We start from the raw sequence: 22,443 nt of genomic DNA, 5'->3' as shown, positions 1-22,443 counted from the left end.
TAACAATTTAAAAATGTATTAAATAATATTAATTATAAGACTTAAATAAATAAGTTTTTTTAATAAATTTAAATCTTTAAAATACATTAAAGGACATTAACTATCCTACAAAGAGCATATAGGTAATTGAGTCTTATCTTGAAATAGTCAGATAAATTTATTTGAGGGGGGAGGTCAGATAAATTTATCTGAGGGGGGAGGTTAGATAAATTTATCTTGAAAGGAGGAGATAAGAGGTCACATGAGAGGTTTTTTGGAAATGGTCAGATAAGCTTAACAAACACGTTGGAAATGCCAAACATTCGGAATACTTCCCATATCTGACTTTTTCTCCATCTTATCTTGGTTAACAAACACCCCCTAAGGTGGAAAATGGTTGCATATTGGTTTCCAAGTATACACTCCAGCAGATATCATTTTGGATTATATACATTTCTGTTATTCTGTTCTTACACTATGTTTTATGCAGGAATTTACTGAAGATTTAGCTTTACGGTCTCAGGCAATAAAGGATCAACTGAAGTCTGTAAGGGTGCGATATAATAGACATGCCTTGCATAACTGACAGATTAATTATCTTTGAAATGTGGAGTTCTTTCTTAGCAGTCTAGCAAACATTTTGGGAAACAAAATAATGACAAATATGAAACTAACTGAAGAGAAAATTGCAGGCAACACACAATATTCATAAATTTCCTTGAATCATAACTTTTCCAATTAACATTTAACTAGCTTCTTTCTTTCCTATCCTCTTCCTTTCTGCTTCACACCTGTGTGAACCATTAGTTTTATAGAATCCTCTATGTGCTCTCTTGAGCATAAGAATTTGACTACAGAAAATTGACTTTTCTCTGGGGAGAGCAGAGCTGTTCTTTTGTTAATTTTTTTTTTTCTTTCCCCCTTCTAGTGGAGTCTTTGAAATCTTCCACTGGAGGTATTCTTTAGAAACAGCATGAAGCTGATGATACTAGTCTTTACGTCTCTTTTTGACAATTTTATTGTTTATTTGTCCATCCTATACATGGCTTCATTTCTTTTAATATACCTTTTTGTTAGCGGATATGGAAGCTCTAGTTATGGTAAGGATACGGCAGCCTAGTTATGGGTAGTCTTGAAGAAGTGATCATGCCTCTTTGGAGTTTCTATAACCAGATTAGGATACTTCCTAATCTGGTCTTAGGAAAGTTTCCTAATGTTGGTGTATATTGTTTTCCTTTGTAAATATGTAGTTTTCCTTTCTTTGTATCTTCTTTGTTTCCTTTCTTGTATTCATTCTCTCTCCATAAAGGAGGGCCATGTACATTCTTTGAGAATTAAGAGAAGAAGTATTTTCTACATAGTATCAGAGCCATTCCTTGCACCCTAACCCTAATCGTGCCTTCATTGCACATCTATGCCGCCCTTAGTTTGGACAACATTGCTTCCCTTTACACTGGTCACTGCTTCCCTTCAAATCGGTCTCTTAGAGCCCTGCCTTTACCCTTCTCGCCTCTGTTTTTTCTTTGGCTATATCCCTTAGGCCTTCATTTCCATCTAGCCGATCCCTTGCCATGTCAGAAATTTCAGAAGCCACACCCAGTATGACAACTGGAGAGTCATCACCGGTGGACCAAATTGCTGGTGCAAGTACCGGTGCTGGAGCTGGGGTGAGTGCTGAAGTTGGAGAGCTACCCAGGGGTGCATCTTTCCTACCGTTTGGATGATAGGAACTACTTACAATGGGCACAACTAGTGAGGACTGTACTCAAAAGGTCAAGGGAAGCTTGGACACCTCACCTCTACTCCACCAAAGGTTGTTGATCCTTTCTAGCCTAGGACGTAGGGGACTCCCTCATCATGTCATGGCTATGGAATGCCATGCAACCCGAGGTTAGTAAAAACTATATGTTTCTAGCTTCTGCTAAAGAAATTTGGGACACCATAAAGCAAACCTACTCTAAGGTTCAAGATGCCTCGGTAATCTTTGACCCTAAGACAAAGATTAACAATACTCGCCAAGCCTCTTTAACTGTGACTGAGTTTTTTAATAAGATGAATGGGCTTTGGTTAGAACTCGACCAATACCAAGAAATTAAAATGGTGTGCAGCGTTGATGTTGCCGCTCTTAACCGGATTTTTAAGAGAGATCGAGTTGTGGAGTTCCTAGTAGGTCTTAATAATGAATTTGATCAAGTAAGGGTTCAGATCCTTGGTAGGGAAAAGCTGCCTTCCTTGAATGAGGTGTTTTCTATTGTAAGAAGTGAGGAAAATAGGAGAAGGGTTATGCTTAATGAGATAGGGATAGAAGGGTCAACCGTGGTTTCAAATAAAAAGCAAGGAACACGATTTAAGGCAGAGAAACCAGAAAATAAACCACCTACTAACCGTGAGGGGCTGTGGTGCACTTTTTGTAAGAAACCTAGACATACCCGAGAGACATGTTTCAAATCCATGGGAAAGAGGTTGTCCTAAGCAAGATGGGAGGCTTTCGAAGCATGGCACAAAAGAATCAGGCTTATGTTTCCACCAAGGAGCATGAGGAGGACATAATTGGTAAGACAAAATCTTCTTCTACTTCTGTTCTTATCCAGCTTAATGCTGAGGAAATCAACAAATTGAAGGCTTTCCTCCAGACTATCCATGATGGAAATTGTGCATTTGCCCAACAAGGTAATTGTTTACATTCTACCTCTTTTACTACCCCTAAAACTGATAAAAATGATATTTGGATCCTTGATTCGGGTGCCACTGACCATATGACTCCTGATCAGTTTGTTTTTGACACTTATGCACAACCCAACTGAAGAACATATGCAAGCCGTAAGGAAAATCCTTGGCTACCTAAAAGCTACCCCACGTAAAGGAATACTATTCAGAAAAGAAAATGAGTTGGATGTTAGAGGCTTTACTGATGCCGATTATGCTGGATCCTTACTGATAGAAGATCAACTACAAGGTATTGTGTTTTCCTAGGTGGAAACCTAGTGTCTTGGAGGAGCAAGAAACAGAGTGTTGTGGCTAGATCAAGTGCAAAATCAGAATTTAAGGCAATGGCTCTTGGCATATGTGAGCTGCTTCGGCTAAGGATCATTCTAGAGGACTTGAAGATCGAGACTCAAGGTGCACTTAGGCTGTTTTGTGACAAGAAGTTAGCCATAAGTATTGTACACAATTCTGTCCAGCATGATAGAATGGAGCACATTGAAATTGATCGTCACTTCATAAAAGAAAAGATAGATGTAGGCCTCATTCAAATCCCTCATGTTTCATCTAGGCTGATATTTTCACAAAAGGTTTGAAGATCTAGTATGCAAGCTGAGAATGGTGGATATCCATTCTCCAGCTTGAGGGGGAAGTATTAGTGGCTACGACAACTCTAGTTATGGTAAGGATACGGCAGCCTAGATATGGGAAGTCTTGAAGAAGTGACCATGCATTTTGGAAGTTTCTAAAACCAGATTAGGATACTTCCTAATCTGGTCTTAGGAAAGTTTCCTAATGTTCGTGTATATTGTTTTCCTTTGTAAATCTGCAGTTTTCCTTTCTTTGTATCATCTTTGTTTCCTTTCTTGTATTCATTCTCCCTCCATAAAAGAGGGCCATGTACATTCTTTGAGAATTAAGAAAATAAGTATTTTCCATGCTTTTATTTCTCCTTTCCCTTGTAGCTGAAGTGCAGATCCTGAAATGTCAATTTCTTTTTATAGGTCAAAGTGCTTACTCTATGCGAATCATCAAGAAACAACGATAACTTTGATGGTAATACAAATATACCTTTTCTTTTATTTTTGTTGTTTCTTGCCTTTGGGCTTTTTGAATATTTCCTTTTCCCCTTTAATAAAGTAATAAGTAAAAGAGGAAATAAACAATCATTTTGCTTAAGGGACTGTCTTCCTTTTTCTCGACCCTTTCCAGGGGACCCAACATGTGCCCTGCTTAATTTGTTATGACTTCTGTGTTTCTACCTCCTTTTTTGTTCATATATTGCAGAAACACCAGAAGATACCCAAGCAAAAGAAGAGAGATCATATGGTTCAATTATGATGGAGAAATTGACTGGTAGTGTGGATGGACGAATAGATCACGTGCTTCAAGTATGCACTTGTAACATTTGATGCCAACTTCTGAGCTTTTATATTTCACTCATTTAAAGCTCATGCTTTTTCTTTACTATTTTTAATTTCTCTATGAGAATGATTATTTTGGAAGTTACAAATTTTCAATATTCTTTTGGATACATTGTTTGATAATATTCTATTCCTTTTTTTTTTTTTTTCTACAAATAGATAAACTACATGACAAGAACTGCCATAATGATGGCAAACCTGTATGAAAGAACGGTTATCTGCACAAAAAAGTCAAGAAAAAGGGGAAAATGCCTCAATTAGATCAGATTGTTACATGCTCCCTTTTTGCCCTTGGGGTTTTATAGACAATCTTGCCCTAAAATAAGACGACAATGATGGATTGTTCCCAGTATGAGTCAAACCCTTTACATCATGACAAGTTGTTTTGTTCCTTTCATCCCAAATGCACAACATTATACTAAAAATGTAGTGTTCCAGGCACAACCAGACTCAGACAAGCATGAACCCAAACAAAAATTAGACCTGAAACTGAGGTTGGCATGCACAATCAATACGAAAGATAGATCAAACTCCAAGCATCCCTAGCCACTATTCAATGTAAAAGAAGATTCTCAATTGATTCTACAGTTGTCCTGCACATGTAGCACCAGAGTGAAACCACATACGTAATTCAGAAAACAAGTTTAGCATTTGATCTTTATGGATGGTTAGATGCTGTTAACTTCAATTTATTTCTGACCTATTTTCATTGTTTGTAATTCAGAATAAAACTTTTCAACATCCATACATATCAGCGATTGGATCACATACGTAAGTCATTTGTTTTTTACTTTAAACTTTAAGTAAGTATTTATATGCTTATCAATCATTTTCACTTTTTGTTATTCTGCTGAGAAATAAATTGGCTTAAAATAACAAACTTATTACAGTTTACAAGGTCAAAGTTTGCTGAGTAATTGTTTCTCTTTTTTGTATTCATTCACATTCATGATTCTGTTTGTGTAATGCTTAGAATGGAAATTTGACCCAGGAACTGGGGGTTTTCAACCCATCCCCAACTTTAATAGGTTGAGTATTGGAATGCATTATATATACAGATAATAAGGTAGCTTATGGGATTTTTTTGTAAAACCTGAGGTAGGTTTTGGGTTGGGTAGGGTATATCATGTCTTTAAGACCCCAACCATGTTTATTATAAAAGTATCCATCATATTTGTTTAGTAAGTCCAAAATCCAACTCATGTAAGAGTAAAATTTTTTACAATCTTTTTTTTTATGGGTATTTTTTCTTTTCTACAATCTTGCTAGTTTTCTGTGTGTCAAATAGCCTAATTGAAACTAGCTTAGCAAAACTCGTTTAACATCAATGAGATGGATTTGGATTCTAGCAGGGAAAAAAAAAAGGGTGATGGGATTTTCAGTCAAGGCCCTATTGCAAGTTTGGATTGGTTATGGGGGAAGATTTTCCTATTGGGTTGGTTAGTATTGAAGCAGATCTATACCTGACCCTGTTACCCTCCCTAGATTGCTGGGGTTTCTGTAAGACCAGTTATGCAAGAATCTTCCTATTAATATAGGGAGTGAAAGTAGTTAAGTGGGATTGGACCATCTATTAAATGCAATAAATGCTACCCTCAGTTGCTGCGGAGTGAAAAAAGAGTACAGTCCTATCATATTTTATTTTGATAGATAAATATCACCTGAATCAGTGTCAAAGGGGGCAAGCTACATACAAGAGAGGAAAGAGTAAAGGAAAAGATAACACTATAAAACTTTCTATCTAGAACAAGCTAAAAGAGGATAGACAAAGAGTCTTCTTTCAGCCACAAAAATAGGAAAACAATATTCCTTTCTTTCTTTGCGAATGCTTTACATCACATGAAAAGGTGATGTTTCACACTTCTCACACTTCACCTTGGACAGCTCCACTTGCAAGACATTAACAGATTGGAATTTTTGACTGGCATCATAAAGTTATTCTGAACAAATAAACAAAAGGGCACCGTGTCTCTCTCACCATTGGGGAATTAAGAGAAGGTGGTCCACTATTTTCCACTCTTTGGACTTGTAGCACGCCACTACCACCAAACCTTAATTCCATTTGGTGGGGTCCTTTCACATGTAGCACTGGTCAGTTAGAATGTCTCCTCTTCAGATTCTCAAAGGTTAGCAATAGTGAGGATGGAGGCAAGTGAGGCAGTCCAAACAAAAATGGCCACCTGTTATCATGATTTTGTTTCCCAAATTTCTTTCCAAGGGAAACCACCATATTCAGCATCACTGAGAGAATTAGAAAAAAAAAAATGTAGACAGTAAGGGTTGTTTAGTTGCAGAAAATCTTTTCCAGTTTTCTATGTCCAATTTTCTATAAAACCTCTAGTTTTCATTTTCCATGGAAAAATTGGAAAATGCATTCAAATGTAGAAGTACAGAAAATTAATTTCCAATATAGAAAATCGATTCACATGTTAAAAAAAAAGGAGAGAAATTTGGGGAACTTGTGTCAGAGAAGGTGATGAAGAGGATTTAGAGAAAATTTTGTAGAAAATTTTATTTTCCAAATCTCCAAATTGGTAAGGAAAATTTGGACACTCATTGTGGGATTTTTCCAAGTTTAGTTAATTTTTGAGAACTGTGCTTTCTATATCTCTATTTTTTATTTAGAAATTTTTTGTATTTGAATAAGTTTTCTAATTTTCCATTTTATGTGGAGTAATTTTCTAGAAAACTAGGGTTGTTTTCCACAACTAAACAAAAGGTAAAGCTCTCCTCCCTTTGTTGGGTGCCATATCCAGCTGACCTCCCCATCCCTAGTAAAAACTTGGTCATGGAGCATTCCAAAAAACAAATACCATTGAGTCAATTTTCCAATCTTGGACTGCCTAAACTGAGACCTATATCTTCATGAGAATGTCTTTTAAGAATCCTGTACAGTGACTTTTGTATCCCTAGCCAACACAAAGTGGTTGGGGAACCTTCCCCAAGAAGTCTATAATAACACAATCCAGTAAGTATTTGACTCTCAAGGCCACCCTGACCTTGTCAGAAACATTTGGGATACAATTTTCCCAGACTTGGGGAATGCTTTTCCAAACTCCCAAATGTAAGATAAAAAAAAAAGAAAAAGAAAAAGAAAAAAAAAGCACTCAAATTTATAAGCCATCATAGTTGTCCATTGTCCTTTAGGTTCACTCACAATATCTAGCTAGAGGCTTTATTGAACAAGCTTAGTTTTGGACACCAAGACTATGCCCCTGATGAAGGTTTGAATTTTGCTCCAATTCACACTAGTTTAAACTCATCCCCAATTCCTTAAAGACTCCCCGCTATAAAAATCTCTTTTCATGGTCACTATGCATGTGTGATTAATAGATTTTGGAAGTTACTGTTCTATAATTTTATTGGCTTGGATGTAAACGTGATGATCTGTGTGACAATTCATTGAAAATGCAAGCTCTACTTTAAGAACTGACTAGTATGCCTCATTTTTAGGTTGTGTGAGTCATTTTGCCAAAAGTAGGCCTCAGGACATGGGAGATCAATTATTGTCCATATTGTGCTTATGCATGTCTGTAATTATGTATACCCTTTCAATAGCTTGATCCCCACCGTACTCAGGCTGTTGGAGATTTGCTTAATATGCACAAAGTGGGTTCTTTTGCACTAAAGCCTATACTAGAGAGCTTGTAATGAACTCGGTTCTCTAGTAATATACTAGGTTTGACCTCTGTGCAAGCAAAGACCTTTATGCACTGAAAATTGATGATTTTTCAGAATCCATGCAAAATGAATTTTGAGGATATTTGAAAGACGAATTCTCTGAAACTCACATAAAACCTGAATATTTTTTGGGGCATGGTCATACTCAATAATTTGTAATATTTGTTTCTCCAACTCTACTGTTTGAGAAAAATGGAACATTTGGTGATATTTCATTAGCTTGGGTCTTCTGTTACTGCTTAAAATCAATTTTTTTTTTTATTTATGATTTACTGGTTGATAATTACTTTGATGCTCAGAAACTATTGGAGAGATTATGATACAGCCCTTTTCATACTGAAACACTTGTATCGAGATATACCTCAAGAGCCTGAGCTGCTTGAAGAAACCAAATATAAATCAAAAGACGAGAACGGTTCTAAAGGCTGGTCAAACCAGAGCGAGGCTATGGACGAGAAACTCCCTCTAACATTTGCTGACGCAGTTTTGGTAAGAAACTTCTCTAGGAGTGCAAGGAAGATTGCGAAAAGGAGCTGAAGTTTTCTGATCCATTTGTTGTGCAAATGTAAGTTTAGTTGGCCTCAAAGTTAAAGATTGACTCCCAGCAGTAAAGTCAGCAGTGCAGTTACCAACTGCACCATTCTTGTTTTGCAGTTAACAGGTTTAGTAAGTCCTGTCCTGAAGGAGACTGGCATATGTCATGCAGTGCTCTAGGGATGTAGAATTTCAAGAGTTAAAAGAGAAAAAAGAAAAAAGACTTGAGCAACAGAAATTTAAATTTGTTGCTAATAGAACATATGGCTCTTCGCCTTCCGCATTGTACATGAAAAGAAAAAAGCTAGCTAGAAGAATGGTTTGTGATAAATTGCATGAATAGAATTAAGGTTGCTGTGCATTATAAACAGTATTAAATTACATTGGCCAGTGAGATATGTGAATGGAAAATGTTTCTTCGGAGTGGTATAAATTCTTAAACTAGTTTTGGCTCAGCACTTTTTTGGTTGGAAATATTTTATATTTTTTTCATGAGCAAAGGAGTGCCCTATATAAAGGGGAAAACCGCCTTAACTGGAGCAAGATGAGTGGTATTCTTGATTGAAAAATGTTATTTGTACAAATAATTAGATTATTGAGAGAATAATTAAAAATAATAAAATATAAAAATATTCTCACTTAATTTGCTGCTACTATTTTTGGATTAAGCCTCAGATTTTATGAACCAAGTCCAAGCGAGTTTCATCCCATGGTGAAACCCAATCCGGTTTCATGAAATGCGTCTTTTCTGGTTCGTGACACTTTAATAATTGATGATGAAATCTAATATATGAAATCTAATTAAACTTTATCATCGGATGAAATCAATTTCAATCATCAGACTTGTAATCTCTCGTCAATACATGTAACGTAATTTTTGTTGATTTAATTTTTCTTGATTTAATTGTATTTTTGTTTACTTGAGCAGCAGTTGGGGAGGGGGAGTTACTAATCAAATTATTTTAGGATTTTTTTTTCTAAACACAAAAAAAAAAAAGTCCAGTTCTGGCGGGCAACTGGGGCAACTTTGATTGAATTAAATTAAATGAATAGCTCAAAACCCATTGCAGCTCTCATATAAAACATTTATTTTGAATTTTGGAGTTGGAGAAGCATGAGTTTTGAGTAATCAAAAAAACATTCGGTCAGAGACCAGAGGATGACAAAACTTTAGGATACATCCTAAGGTAAGGTACAAGAGTTCTTAGTGTGGGATTAGGACTTCTTAGTGTGGGAGAGTTCTACATTCAAGTGTGACAATCCAATGGTATCCGGGCTCTGAAGCTGCTCAAGCTGTTTCTTACCAAGCCGAAGCAAGTACTCGATGTAGGTGAAATTCTTGCGGTCTACTATTTTCGAATTGCGACGGAACTCAGCTGACACGATTGATTCAATTCGGGATCGATCTTCAGGGGATTTGGCACGCGCTGCTCGCAAAAACCCTCTGTATAGACCAAGCACTTGCTTCTGCATTCCAGAAAGCTTTGGCCCACTAGAACCTCCCATTGCATCTTGTTCACTTCTTGACTCCTGATTGCAATCTCTCTTGTATTTCTTTGCCTTCCACTGCAACCGAACATGAGAAAAAGAATGTTCGTTACCACTAAATGACAGAAGGAAAAAGGAATAAAAGTTTATTGTCAAATAAATGGTAGAAATTCATTAAATAAGTTATTAAGCACAGCCCTACTCGTAGTGAGTTAACACAAATCTCCAACCCAACAGCAAATATATGTATATATATTATTCATATTCTCCCCCATAGATCCTCACTCCTGAAAGCCAAGGGCCAGCCCTTCCAAAGGCTGCCGTCAAACCGCCAACAGATCACAGCCCCAAACCATAGAAGTTAATTCAATTTTTGCTACTAAAAATATCATGAATAGCAAAAAATTTCTTCAACTCCATTATGTGCATATGTATTACAAACAAAAATTGGGAGACTGAGATATAACTGGTATTTCAAAGTAAAAATTAGCGAGGTGGAAAGGATTGTGAACAATCATATATGCACATTAGTTACATCTGCAAGTTGAAACTGGAGGTGGTGGAAGAGAAGTAGAATTATTTAGAAGGGTTTGAGACTGAACATTCTTCACCACAAGCATAATTTATAGTATGGAAGAGATGACAAAGATGTTACAGATTTTGCTCCAAATAAAGTCAGGTCATAATCACGCCATCACCAAAAATCTCTCACCAGATTAACTTGCATACTCTATCTCTATGTTTCATCTTGCACGCATAAATGAAACCTCTTGTCACTAAGACTCTTTCTTACATACACCAACAAGATTTTCTGTTGATTTTACAGAAGAAATGCATACTGGATCTTCATCCAGCCTTTCCCTTGATGAAATTATGAATCTATCTTGATATGTATCGTTCTATGATGATGTACTGAATTACGTATGACTAATGTTGATGGGCTTAATTATTGCAATACATCAGGAGAGGTTTGTACTCAGCTAGTCCAAGTTCAATCAAAAGTTTCTTGAGCCACAAAACCTGACATATCCCATGAGCTGCGGCCCTGTATTCCTTCCTGCTCCTCAATGTATTAGGCTGTCTCCAAGAAAAGTGCAAAAGCCTAAGGCAGACCTTCTACCATTTCAAGAACCAGCCCAATCAGCATCCGTAAACACTTCAACTTTCACGTGTCTATTTGTTTGAGAACAATCCTTGTCCTCATGCTGATTTAAAGTACCTCACAACCCAATAGCATCTTATAGATGAGTTAATCATGGATAATATAAATTAGCAGACTATTCCAACAACATAGGTTATGCTAATATGGGAATGACACAAATACAGGTGCATTTCAACAGCTCATTCATATCATTCCTCGTCAACCTTGTTACCATCACCATTCTTGAGACCATATGTACCAGTTTGCTTGAGTAGATCAAGAAAATCTTTCTTTTGATAGACACAGATACAGTTTTCATTATGCCATTTAAGCTCTACAAATAACACTTCTCTACTTTTTGCCATTAATTTCACTCAAAATAGTTCTCCAAGTTACCTTCCCAATATATAAGAAATTTCTAGATGCATCTAATCGTAGTCACCTTTTGGATTCTCCACACAGGCTCCCAAATGTCATTGGCAATGTAAAGCTTGCATAACCTGAGAGGATTAATCAATCATATGCTGAATCTCAACCAATTTTGTTTGTCGGGCTTGATTGCCTCTTTCACATCCTCTCATGCATCTAACCATAGCTCCTAAGCAAAAACCCAAACACAGCTGTAGGACCTTTTTCCTTTGATACTGCTTGAGGCAGGGTGAAATGAAAAGACGGAATAAGTGCATAATTAGTCAACTAATGAGTGTAGAATCAAAACTGAAACTATAATTTAGGATTTAAGAAAATCTCAAATGTTGAATCAAGATAATAAATAATGCAGCCTACAAATGTATTAAAAGCCTTCGTGTTGGGGTTATAGCAGTCATGAATCCAACCATCAAGTAATAATTAAGTCATATTTCACAAGTAAATTAAATAAAAATTATCTAAAAAATCCTACTGTTGGTTCAAAATAACTAAACATCATAGAACACACAAGTCTAAAAACCTACTGTTTGATTGTTCATGTATTTAACCATATGATACTGCAGTTTTCAGTTCCGAATGGAACTTGGAACCATGATTCACAGAAGAAGCAAAACAGATGCACAGTATTCCCTGAACTGAAGCATTCATCTACAATAATGCAATGCACTCACAAAAATTGCAGGAAAGGACAAAAAAAAAAAAAACAGAATCAGTACCTGAAAGCTCTGGAGTTCACAGGAGATCAAGGAGCCACCAACCAGAATAAATCAATGCCACTGCAGAATGCGAAGAACGACACAAACCATTGGAATTCAGAGATGGTATTCAGCGGCCTGAATTCCCTTCGAGCCATTCTCGATTTTTCCCCTGCTGTTTGCTCAGCCAAAAGAAGGAAACGGGGATCTGGAAATTAGGGCAGAAGTTGATTTGTCCCCTGGTGTTCCGCAGCCTGAATTCCCTTCAAATAATGCCCCTGATGTTTGCTTAACCATATGATGGTGCACAGTGTATTGTATTGTTGTAGATGAACGGTTCTGCTTGTATGCAGCTTGGGGAATACTGCGTATCTATTTTGCTTCTTCTGTGAACCCTGGTTCCAAGTTCCAATCATAACTAAAAACGGCAGTATCATATGGTTAAATACATGAACAATCAAACAGTACGGTTGCGTTCACTTTACTGTTTTTAAGTCATTTTTAGTTTTTAATTTTCTAAAATAATGAAAACGCGTTCTTTTTGCTGTTTTTAAAAATGTATTTTTGAAAACAAAAAAAAAAATTGTAAAGAAAACTCAAAACAACAAAAAATTGTTTTGAGTGTTTTCATCCAAAACAAACTCTAAACTCAAAACACATATATTTATTTACTTATTCATATTTTATTATTATAATGGGAAAAAATATTACAAAATTCATCAACTTTAAAATGTATATATTTTTTTAATAATATATTAACATTAAATATTTATAATTTACTTAATAATCAAATTTATTGAATAAAATATCATTAAAAAAATATTTTCAAAATTTCAAAGAGAACGCGTTTTCTATTTTTTTATTTTGAAAAATAGTTTTTCAAAATGACAAAGAGAACATGTTTTCAATTCTCTAAAAACAGACTATCAAAACAGAAAATTGAAAATGAATTCAAAACTCAAAACTAAAAATTGAAAAGCAAAGAGAACGTAGCCTAGGTTTTTCAATTTGTGTGTTCTATGATGTTTAGTTATTTTGAACCAACGTTGGACTTTTTTTGAAAATTTTATTTAATTTACTTGTGAAATATGACTTAATTCTTACTTGATGGTTGGATTCCAGAAGTTGTGATCAAAGGCTGGGATTCATCACTGTTATAATCCTAGCATGAACGCTTTTAAAACATTTGTAGCCTCCGTTATTTATTATCTTGATTCAACATTTGAGATTTTCTTAAATCCTAAATTATAGTTTCAGTTTTGATTCTGCATTTAGCCCTAATTATGCACTTATTTTTGCCTTTTCATTTCACCTACCTCAAGCAGTATCAAAGGAAAAAGGTCCAATAGTTGTGTTTGGGATTTCACTTAGGAGCTATGATTAGATGCATGAGAGGATGCAAAAGAGGCAATCAAGCCCAACAAACAAAATTGGTTGAGATTTGGCATATGATTGATTAATCCTCTCAAGTTATGCAAGCTTTACAATTCCACTGACATTTAGGAGCCTGTGTGGAGAAGCCACAGCATGCCTCAGAGTCTCTCGGATGCCTCATCAAATCATCTTTGTTATTGTCCATAGAATACCGCCTCATTTGTTCAGCAGTTTTAGAAGACATAAATAACCTTTGCAAATGTGGTTTATGTACCATAAAACTTTTACAGGTTTGTTTTTTCGTCTCTTACCCCCACCATACATGTTTGTCGAATTCCCTCTACTACTTAGTTTCCATCTAGATGTGTCACACATACTTTGCACGTCTCCCTATTTTTATCTTCTCTCTAATACAACATACAGTCATTTGGACATGCATGCATCTGTCTAGACTCAAAGAATTAGGAGATAGCAAAAAGCAACAGTTGAAGTGTTATCTTATAGTTACAACTGCTAGTAGAATCTATTAACAATATAACCAAATAGTTGCTTCAAATAATTGAATAACTACTGTAAATAAGTACTATGGAGAGCCATATATAATTCTATGCCGCTTTGTACCAAGATTATAAATGAATGAATTAATTGAAATTCTCTTATTTTCTCTCTATTCATTCTCTATTTTTTTCTATGTTTTCTCCCTAAATTCTCTCATTTCTCGCTCTTTCTTTCTTCTTTCTCGACTGTCAACTAGAAACCCTAGATTCGAAACCTAGGGTCTTGACAATTAATATCAGAGTGGTCGGTTCATAGATTGATATCCACAACAGCCAGAATCTGCAAGTTTAGGGCCATGGTGGACGATACTCGAATGAAGCAACTGGAGGCATAGGTCAACCAAACTAACTCTCTGGCAACCAATTTGCAGACTTGAATGGAAGCATTGGAGTCTAGGGCGAGCAAGAACCATGAAACTATTCAATCGTTGCAAAACAAGCTGGATGCTTCGATGGAGGGTTTGGCCAAGAGGATGGATGGATTCTTGCAGATGTTTTCCAAGATTCCATAGTTAAGCCTACTAGAGGATTTTTCACCCAAGGAGAATGGAGATCTAATCTTGGAAGGTAATGGCTTAAATCTTAGACAAACTAGAACTCCTGTAATAGAAGTGGAAAATGTGTATGACAGGGAGTTTATGGCCGGTAGGATGAATGATAGAAGGATGGAAAACAATTTAGTGAATAATTCCTATTCTCAATAGTGTTGTTCCTAGGCCAAAATGGGAGATTCCTATGTTTGACAGTAAGAATCCTAAATGGTGGGTAAGGAGATGTCAAAAGTTTTTTTCAGTTCTACAACATAGGAGAGTCTCAGAAGGTTAATCGGGCTTCGGCCTACTTGAACAATGCAGCAGATGCATGGTTTCAAGGTTGGGCGAGTCTTAGAGAAGAATGTGTTTGACAGGACTTTGTGGAAAAATTTTGCGAGAAATTTGGGGACAAGAAAATGAATGATGTTATCGAAGAACTCAATAAATTGAGACATGTTGGAATGGTTTTGGAATATCAAACCAAGTTTGAAGAACTTAAATCACTAATGATCATTACCAATCCCTCTCTTTCGAAAGCATATTTTGTTTCGAGTTAAGCAGTGAAAATGCTGCAGCCTGCAATAGTTAAGTAGACAACAAAGAAGGCAAAACTACAAGACTTGATAGAAGAGGCCATATTCAAGAAGCATCTACAGGAACCAAGTTTCCCTTATTCAAATACTCATTCTATGGACCCATTGCACTCGGATAACAATACTTGGGAATTTTTGCCAGATCTCTTAGCTCAATTTCCTCAAGTTGCTCAGTTTCTTTGATTTTCTTGAGAAAAATAAAATTTTGAAGGAAAGGGAAATGTCGTGACCTGAAGAATTAAGAGATAGCAGAAAGCAACAGTTGATGTGTTATTTTATAGTTACAACTGTTAGCAAAATCTGTTAACAATATAACCAAATATCTGCTTCAAATAACAGAATAACTAATGTAAATAACTGTTGTTGTTAGCCATATATAAGGCTATGCCACTTTGTACCGAGATTATGAATGAATTAATTGAAGCCCTCTCATTTTCTCTCTATCCATTCTCTGTTTCCCTTTGTTCTTCTTTCTGTTTTCTTCCTAATTCTCTCATTTCTCTCTCTTTCTTTCTTCTTTCTCAATTGTCAACTAGAAACCCTAGATTCGAAACCTAGGGTCTTTATAGTATCTTACTGTAATTAAGAACACGCTTTATAATTAATTTTTCCACCTCATAAAAGGAATCAAGAATCTTTGCATGCTCGAAAGCTTCTTTTAACAATTCCAAAATCATAGACATTCCTCTGTTACTCAATCTGCAAAAGCACTTGATGTGATATAGTTTTACCAAAAAATGATACCTTTGAATACTTCGTACATCCTTCATACAATTCTTGAATTCCATCTCTAACTAAATTGTAAAATGCCTTAGTTTTCTCATAGGTCCTTGATTCAATTTTGGCATCCTGCCTACACCTTCATTTACTAGTTGATGCGATATGCAACCTTCTATATTCACATAGTGTCTAGATATCCTAAAAGCCTCGTTGATCATGTTATGTATTAGATCTTAACTATGTAAAGTATTTTTTGTTGTAGGTGTGCTATTGAAAATCTCTCCATCAGTTGACCCAAAACCAAGTGGTGTATTAGTTTGGAAACCCTCTATAAATCAAATGATCATGAACCACTGCTCTAGTCTCCCAATTTCCAAAAACACAATCAGGACAAGGACATTTTATTCTGCCTTCAATGCATCAATGTGCAAAGAAAAAATCCAAAATTACGTACATCCCTTTTTCAAATTCATGTGTATTTTGATGCTTGGTAATCCAAGACTTAACCCTTTTTCAAATTCATGTGTATTTTGATGCTTGGTAATCCAAGACTTATCCATTACAGTGGTGGTTGTCATTGGGGGGAATAACAGATTATTAATATTTTGGTATGTCAACACAATCCTACTATACAATAAATGGGACTTAATTAATACTGCTATTATACGAGTTTTGTATTTCAACATTAATATAGTTGATATAATGGGTTAGACTGCTATCCCATGCTTGGATGTGGTGAATCTCATTGATGCAAGCATACAAGATCAACTAATTTGGAGAAATTTTGACAGCACCTCCCCACGGCTCTCCAAATACACAACACTATATAGTTATTCAAGTATAAGTATGTACCTATAGAACATAAACATGGAGAACTACGTGTTGTGAATTAACCCCAAATTAGTTAATTGGTATACCCACACTACCTAAGTGAGTCACCAAAATCCAAGAACAATTCCAAACACGGGACTATTTGAGACTTAATCCTATTGAGAACGTCTTGGACGAGTCTCTAAGCTTTGAAATTAGAAAAAAACCAATACAAAAAACCAAATAATAAGAAAACAAAATAAATCCTAATTTATATCAAACTTGGGGGAACAACAAAAATACACAACCCAAAACAAAACATAATATCTTACCCAACCAAACTAGAACAATATATATATATATATATATGCCAATTGCACAAGTAAGAAAAAAAAAGCATAATATTCATCACACAACAAATCAAAATAACATTTGGAGGTCCAAATCTTAATCCCATCCTCCTCCATATATCAAATAACTAACTAAGGGTGCGTTTAATAGGGGTGGAAAATGAGGGTGAAATTCATTTTCCATCCAAATTCCAGGAAATTCTATCGAACAACTTTTTTTTTCCATGGAATTCAAATTCCATCTTAGTTCAAAAAATGGAGATTTTCCTTGAAATCAAGGAATTGAAATTCCTAGGGCGTGGGGTGAGAATTGAAATTCCACCCCACTTTTCATCTTCCAATCAAATGCACCTTAAGTGTTAAACTTAAAAATAAAAAAAGGGTGATCAACCGGCACACGGAGGGAGTATTTTCCCATCACTTATGGGCTGCATACCTAACACAGCACAAATACTGAAGATAATTTCTCCGCAACTCCACAAAATAAAGCAATCCTGCAAAACAAAATTATAACATAATTAGTACTTAATCTATTAGAAATATGTAAAAGGAATACATTTATATACATATTTTACAATAAAACATAATATATTAATTATCATGTAATTTATATTTTTATTTTCTTGATTAGTTATATCGGTGTTTATAATTTATATTAGTAAATCATATATTATTTATCATATAATATATTAGTGTTTATAATTTAAAATATATTGTTATTTTTATTTATAATTTATATTAATAATCACATATTTAATATATTAGTGTTTATAATTTATAATATACACTACCACATTGTTTTTATTTTTTGGTAACATGAGATGTATTCTTTCTTCATATATTTCATTTTTTTTTTATTCATTCTTACCGTTGGCATCCGACCGGTGATTTTAGTAATCGAAGCCAACCACCGAATTCCTCTCATCTCAGTGATTAACATAACAAAAAAGGCAGTGATCCAATGGTTGGATTATAGTAGATCTGAAATTAATTTCGGCCTAAAAGTCGCCCGCGACCGATACCGGCCGGTGACTCCGACGATCGGGGCAGATCATCAAATTCCCCCAACTACGACGAATTATACATCCCAAAAGTAGAATAAACCAATGGTTAGATTTTTGCATATCTAAGTTTTAACTTTCAGCCAAACATTATATATTTTCGGTAAAACGCCGCCGGCCAACGTGGACGATGGTTTCCGGTGATCGGAGCATATAAGGAGTCTGCCCCGGTCATGGTGCCTAATATACTCTAAAACTAAGATCATCCAACAGCTGATTTTTAGTAGATCTAGCTTTAAAAAATGGGTATATATATATACCTGTGTTTGGCTGTTTGCAGGGGCGGTGGCGGTGGCAGTCGGCAGTGGCGGTACTAAACTGTTCGCCGGCGATGGAGATGAGACCGGCGACGGAGGTGAGCGGCAGCGACGGAGGGGCTCACCGGGCGGTGCAGGACTCTTCTTCCCTCCAAATCTTCACTCTCGTGTGTTCTCTCCGTGGGCATTCGTTGTTCTAATAAATGAATTAAAATTTAATTAGTCTTTAGTATTATATATATTATTAATGAAATTAATTATTTTTTATTGTTATAAACAAATAATAGTACTTTTAATAATATTTTAAAATCTTTTAACTAATAATTTTAAAATAAAATCATAAAGGTTTTCTAAATTCTTTTACGAATAAAGTTTTAATTTTAAAAAATTCTTTTGTAAATATAGTTGTTAATTAATAATAATATTTAATTATTTTTTATGATTAAAAACAAATAACAATAATTTTTATTAATTAATAATCTTAAAAAAACAATCAATCTCGATTTTCTCTAAACTTGTTAATGAGTTAGGTTTGAACCGTTTGGCCTAAATCTATTTCTCCCCAAATTCATGAAATCAAGTCCATTTATAATAGTCTAAGAGGAGACTCATTAAATTCATTGAATTTAAAATTTGACTCAAATTCATTTATTTAATTTTTTACTCGCAAAAATTACTTAAAATATGATTATTAATTATCAATAGGTTAGATTTGACTTAAACTTTACTCTTTTTCATACTCGGTCAAATTTGAATCCATTTATATTGAATTTAAACTAAACTCATCGAATCAAAATTCATAAAACTTGTTTATGAAATATTGAGACAAAACTAAGTAAATCAATTCTATTAAAATGGGTGATTTTGTTTTTATTTGGTTTTTTTCTTGTTATTGAAATTGTTTTAGTAATCATACAAAGAGTCGAAATAATTGACCCGATGATAAATCTAGGGCAACAATTGTCTTGCTTATATTTTTATTTTTAGCGATGGTTATTTAACAACAATTTTAAATTGATCCAATAAATTGTCTTGTGATGGTTAAAATATTTAACCGTCAGCAAGCAGTTTAGTAACAATAATTTTAAAATTGTCGTAGAAATACTAAATTTAGCAACGATTCTTTAAATTCTGGCAAAATAATTTATTAATTGTAATTTTAAAACCATCGCAAAATGCCTATTTTGACGCGGCCATTAGAACCGCCGCAAAAAAACCAAAACAAATGACCGAATATATTTTGTCGGTGAATGTTATACACCATGCATGCATGAGATATATAGTTGCTGCCGTTCCACAAATAAAGAACCATCAAGCAGAGGTTCTGTGCCTTTTTGCACGAATCCAGGCTCATTTTCTCCTCTCGCTCGTCATCCCACTTCATCTTCTTCTTCTTCTTCTTCATCAATCACGATCGATCGTCATGGCCACACACACCCAGAATATAGCTAGATAGAAAGCAACAGTTGACGGATTAATTTAATCCGTAATTCAGAGAGGTAAATTATTAACGAGATAGAAAGTAGTGAATTAGCTAGTTAGGAAGTAATACGTATTGATGTTTAGGGAAGATGGCGAAGAAGCAGCAGAAGACAACCAGACGCCCCATGCTAAGCGTTTCCTTAGGATAGAAATGGTACGTAGTTTCCTTTCTGTTAATTAGTACAACTATATGAGGGGACACCTTGAGTGAGAGAAAGTAATTAAGAGGGAGAGAGAATAATGCTTTGTTTCCGCCCGAAGTGCCCTCTCCCGATTCACCATTACTTAATAGTTGCAAAACTTGATCCCTAATTTTGCGTGTATATTTTGTTGGCTGAGTTTTAGTAATAGAATTAGTAAACTAAGTCAACAGACAACAAAGAAAATTAAACAATCCCCCCCCCCCCCCCCCCCCCCCCCCGCACAAGATTATTTATTTTTATAAAAAATTTATTAAAAAAAATTAGAATATTTTTACCATGCAGTAAGTGTCAATGTCTTCCAACTTGAACCTACAATTATGTAAGAATAATTTTCAACTGAAAGAATAAGAATAGATAAATTTTGAATAATATTCTTTCATTCAAACTTCGATAAGTGACACACAAAAACTTCACTTCAATAAATTTTGCACTATATATTTTTTGTATTTTTGTTTTACAGTCATGCACACGTATCTTGCATTTTATTGAGTGTCTTTAAGGAATTGTCTAATTTCCTATAATAACTTATGTGTACACAATCTATTTTCAAAAGACACACAAAAGATGAAATCCAAAAATTAAAAACAATACCTGAAGTAAAAGAAGAACAAGTTTGCTGAGCAAAAGGACCTTAGAAACCCTATTAGTCAAAGGGTTCCTAGCTAGGAGATCCCCTCGCCAAATGCTCTAATGAGGTTCGTAAAAACTTTCTCGGGTAGTCTTACACAAGAGTACTGTCCCTTAATATTAATGCAAACTGTATTCTCTTTAAGTTTTCTTCTTAAAAGTTAGAACAATTAATCTTGAAATAGATGGAGAGACTTTGTAACCTGTCAGTCATCACCTTTATAAATAGGGAGTGATCCTTTTTTTCTAAGTATGCTATGAATACTGCTATGAATGCTCAATAATTTTTTGTGATCTTCTACTTCTGACAAATTTCACTTAAGCATTTGAGGGATTGGGCAAATATTGCTCTGCATTCCCTGATTGCCCTTCTTTTTGTGACACTTTGATAGCTTAAAAGACAATTTCTCAACATCTAAATTATATTATTGTAGTCAATCAACAATAATAGCGATCTCACTATCACATTCAATTAGGTGAATTGTTGAAACAGTTTCTATAACCAACACTCTATAAAAACCTACGTACCTTGAAGTCACAATTTGAGCACTCTAATCACAAGAAGGAACTAGAGATACTCTTCATATATATATATATATATATATATTGATATATAAGTGCTCAACCCAGTGACCGTGTAAGTTAGTTTTGTTCCCATTGAACTCCATTCATGAGATCTCTAATCAAAGTGGTTGGGTGTCTAATATGGTAACTAAGGATACTTAAAAAGAATATAAAATGTTAATACTATTGAGATTCAATTTAAATACATTTAAATGTCTTAAAACTCTAATTATCACCTTTATTCATGATCATGGAATAAATGGTTCTATTTTTAATGGATTAAGATGAGACTTTTCTAGTGATTAATGGTATGACTTGCTTAGCTAAATGAAAATGGGTTAAGGAATTCATTAGATGAGCCAAGAAAAAAAATTAATTTTACAGTTGAAGTTAAATTAATTATAATTATTTTTATTTAAGAAAATATTCTCATTTTTTAATTTCATAACATGCCTAGGAGAGTGGTGTACTGTGACTCAAAGGTAAGACAAGATTGAACAAACGAGCTAAATAATCAAATAAGCAAAATACTACTAACTAAACACATGAGCCCCTGATAAAAGACAAGTTAAACATAAGTATACCAAAAAAAGGCCTAAAAATAAAGTTGACAATTAGCAAACAAAGAGAAAAACACTAATTACACGACACAATTTGTAACACCCCACTTTCTATCTAAGTATGTTATGTTGTAGGGAATTTGGGGTTTTTCTAAATAATTACAATTAAGGTGTGTTTGATTGTATTACCTAGAATTTAATTCTAGGTAATATTGCTTAGAAAACAAAAACTATCTCACTCCCTTGGAAAATGAATTTCATGGAAAGAAACTTTAAATGGTTGTGCCATATATATTTTTTCATGAAAAAATTAAGAGTATTTGATTGTTTTCCTATAGAAATTACATATTTTTCATGAAAAATGTGTGCAATCAAACACACTCTTAGATTCAAAAGTTTTTCAAAATTCCCTTTTTACTCTCTTGGCATAACTTCCTCAATAAAATTGAAGTTAATGCCAGTAATTAGAAATAATACATATATAGAATGTAGTTTAGATTGTAACTTAATGATGAAAAAATATATAATTTTGAATATGTATTTATTCTAATTAAATATAAATTCAAATTCATAAAATATACTGATTTAGAATTACATCATCTAAATCGAAATCGTAAACTAGATTCAAAATGATGTAAAATTATAACAATGCCCTTTTGTAGCGAGCTAGTCGTGTAT

General features: G+C 34.5%; 2 protein-coding genes across 10 annotated transcripts in view; one reads left to right on the top strand and one right to left on the bottom strand.

Moving 5' to 3' along the window:
- Positions 1 to 8,762, top strand: part of LOC127798743 (phospholipase SGR2) — a 55,594-nt gene extending 46,832 nt beyond the window's left edge. For 5 of the 6 annotated variants that reach the window (XM_052332316.1, XM_052332314.1, XM_052332313.1 and 2 more), the window contains exons 18-22: positions 470 to 532; positions 3,687 to 3,738; positions 3,970 to 4,073; positions 4,831 to 4,877; positions 8,087 to 8,762. In XM_052332316.1, coding sequence (XP_052188276.1) covers positions 470 to 532; positions 3,687 to 3,738; positions 3,970 to 4,073; positions 4,831 to 4,877; positions 8,087 to 8,324 — 504 coding nt within the window. In that variant the 3' untranslated portion in view covers positions 8,325 to 8,762. The remainder of the gene's footprint in view (positions 1 to 469; positions 533 to 3,686; positions 3,739 to 3,969; positions 4,074 to 4,830; positions 4,878 to 8,086) is intronic. The other variant, XM_052332317.1, reaches the window with a different exon arrangement.
- A 623-nt stretch (positions 8,763 to 9,385) lies between these two features.
- On the bottom strand, positions 9,386 to 18,517 carry LOC127799971 (succinate dehydrogenase assembly factor 1, mitochondrial). Of its 4 annotated transcripts, XM_052334291.1 has the most exons (5): positions 18,333 to 18,517; positions 17,448 to 17,505; positions 12,096 to 12,469; positions 11,393 to 11,594; positions 9,386 to 9,887 (listed from the first exon to the last, which is right to left on the bottom strand). In XM_052334291.1, exon 5 carries the CDS (start codon positions 9,825 to 9,827, stop codon positions 9,537 to 9,539), a length of 291 nt encoding a protein of 96 aa, XP_052190251.1. In that variant the 5' UTR covers positions 9,828 to 9,887; positions 11,393 to 11,594; positions 12,096 to 12,469; positions 17,448 to 17,505; positions 18,333 to 18,517; the 3' UTR covers positions 9,386 to 9,536. The 4 variants fall into 4 exon arrangements, with proteins under 4 accessions (XP_052190251.1, XP_052190252.1, XP_052190250.1 ...); XM_052334292.1 differs by lacking the exon at positions 11,393 to 11,594 and having other exon boundaries at positions 12,096 to 12,492; XM_052334290.1 differs by lacking the exon at positions 11,393 to 11,594.
- Positions 18,518 to 22,443: the final 3,926 nt, after the last annotated feature.

This window comes from Diospyros lotus, chromosome 4 (assembly GCF_014633365.1).
Source record: "Diospyros lotus cultivar Yz01 chromosome 4, ASM1463336v1, whole genome shotgun sequence".
In the NCBI taxonomy this organism is placed as follows: domain Eukaryota; kingdom Viridiplantae; phylum Streptophyta; class Magnoliopsida; order Ericales; family Ebenaceae; genus Diospyros; species Diospyros lotus.
The sequence above is the reverse complement of the archived record's forward strand: the minus strand, read 5'-3'. Positions and strand labels throughout refer to the sequence as shown.

Excerpts from the sequence above, each read along its gene's own strand:
- LOC127799971 (XM_052334292.1), bottom strand. The coding sequence starts at position 9,827 with ATGGGAGGTTCTAGTGGGCCAAAGCTTTCTGGAATGCAGAAGCAAGTG.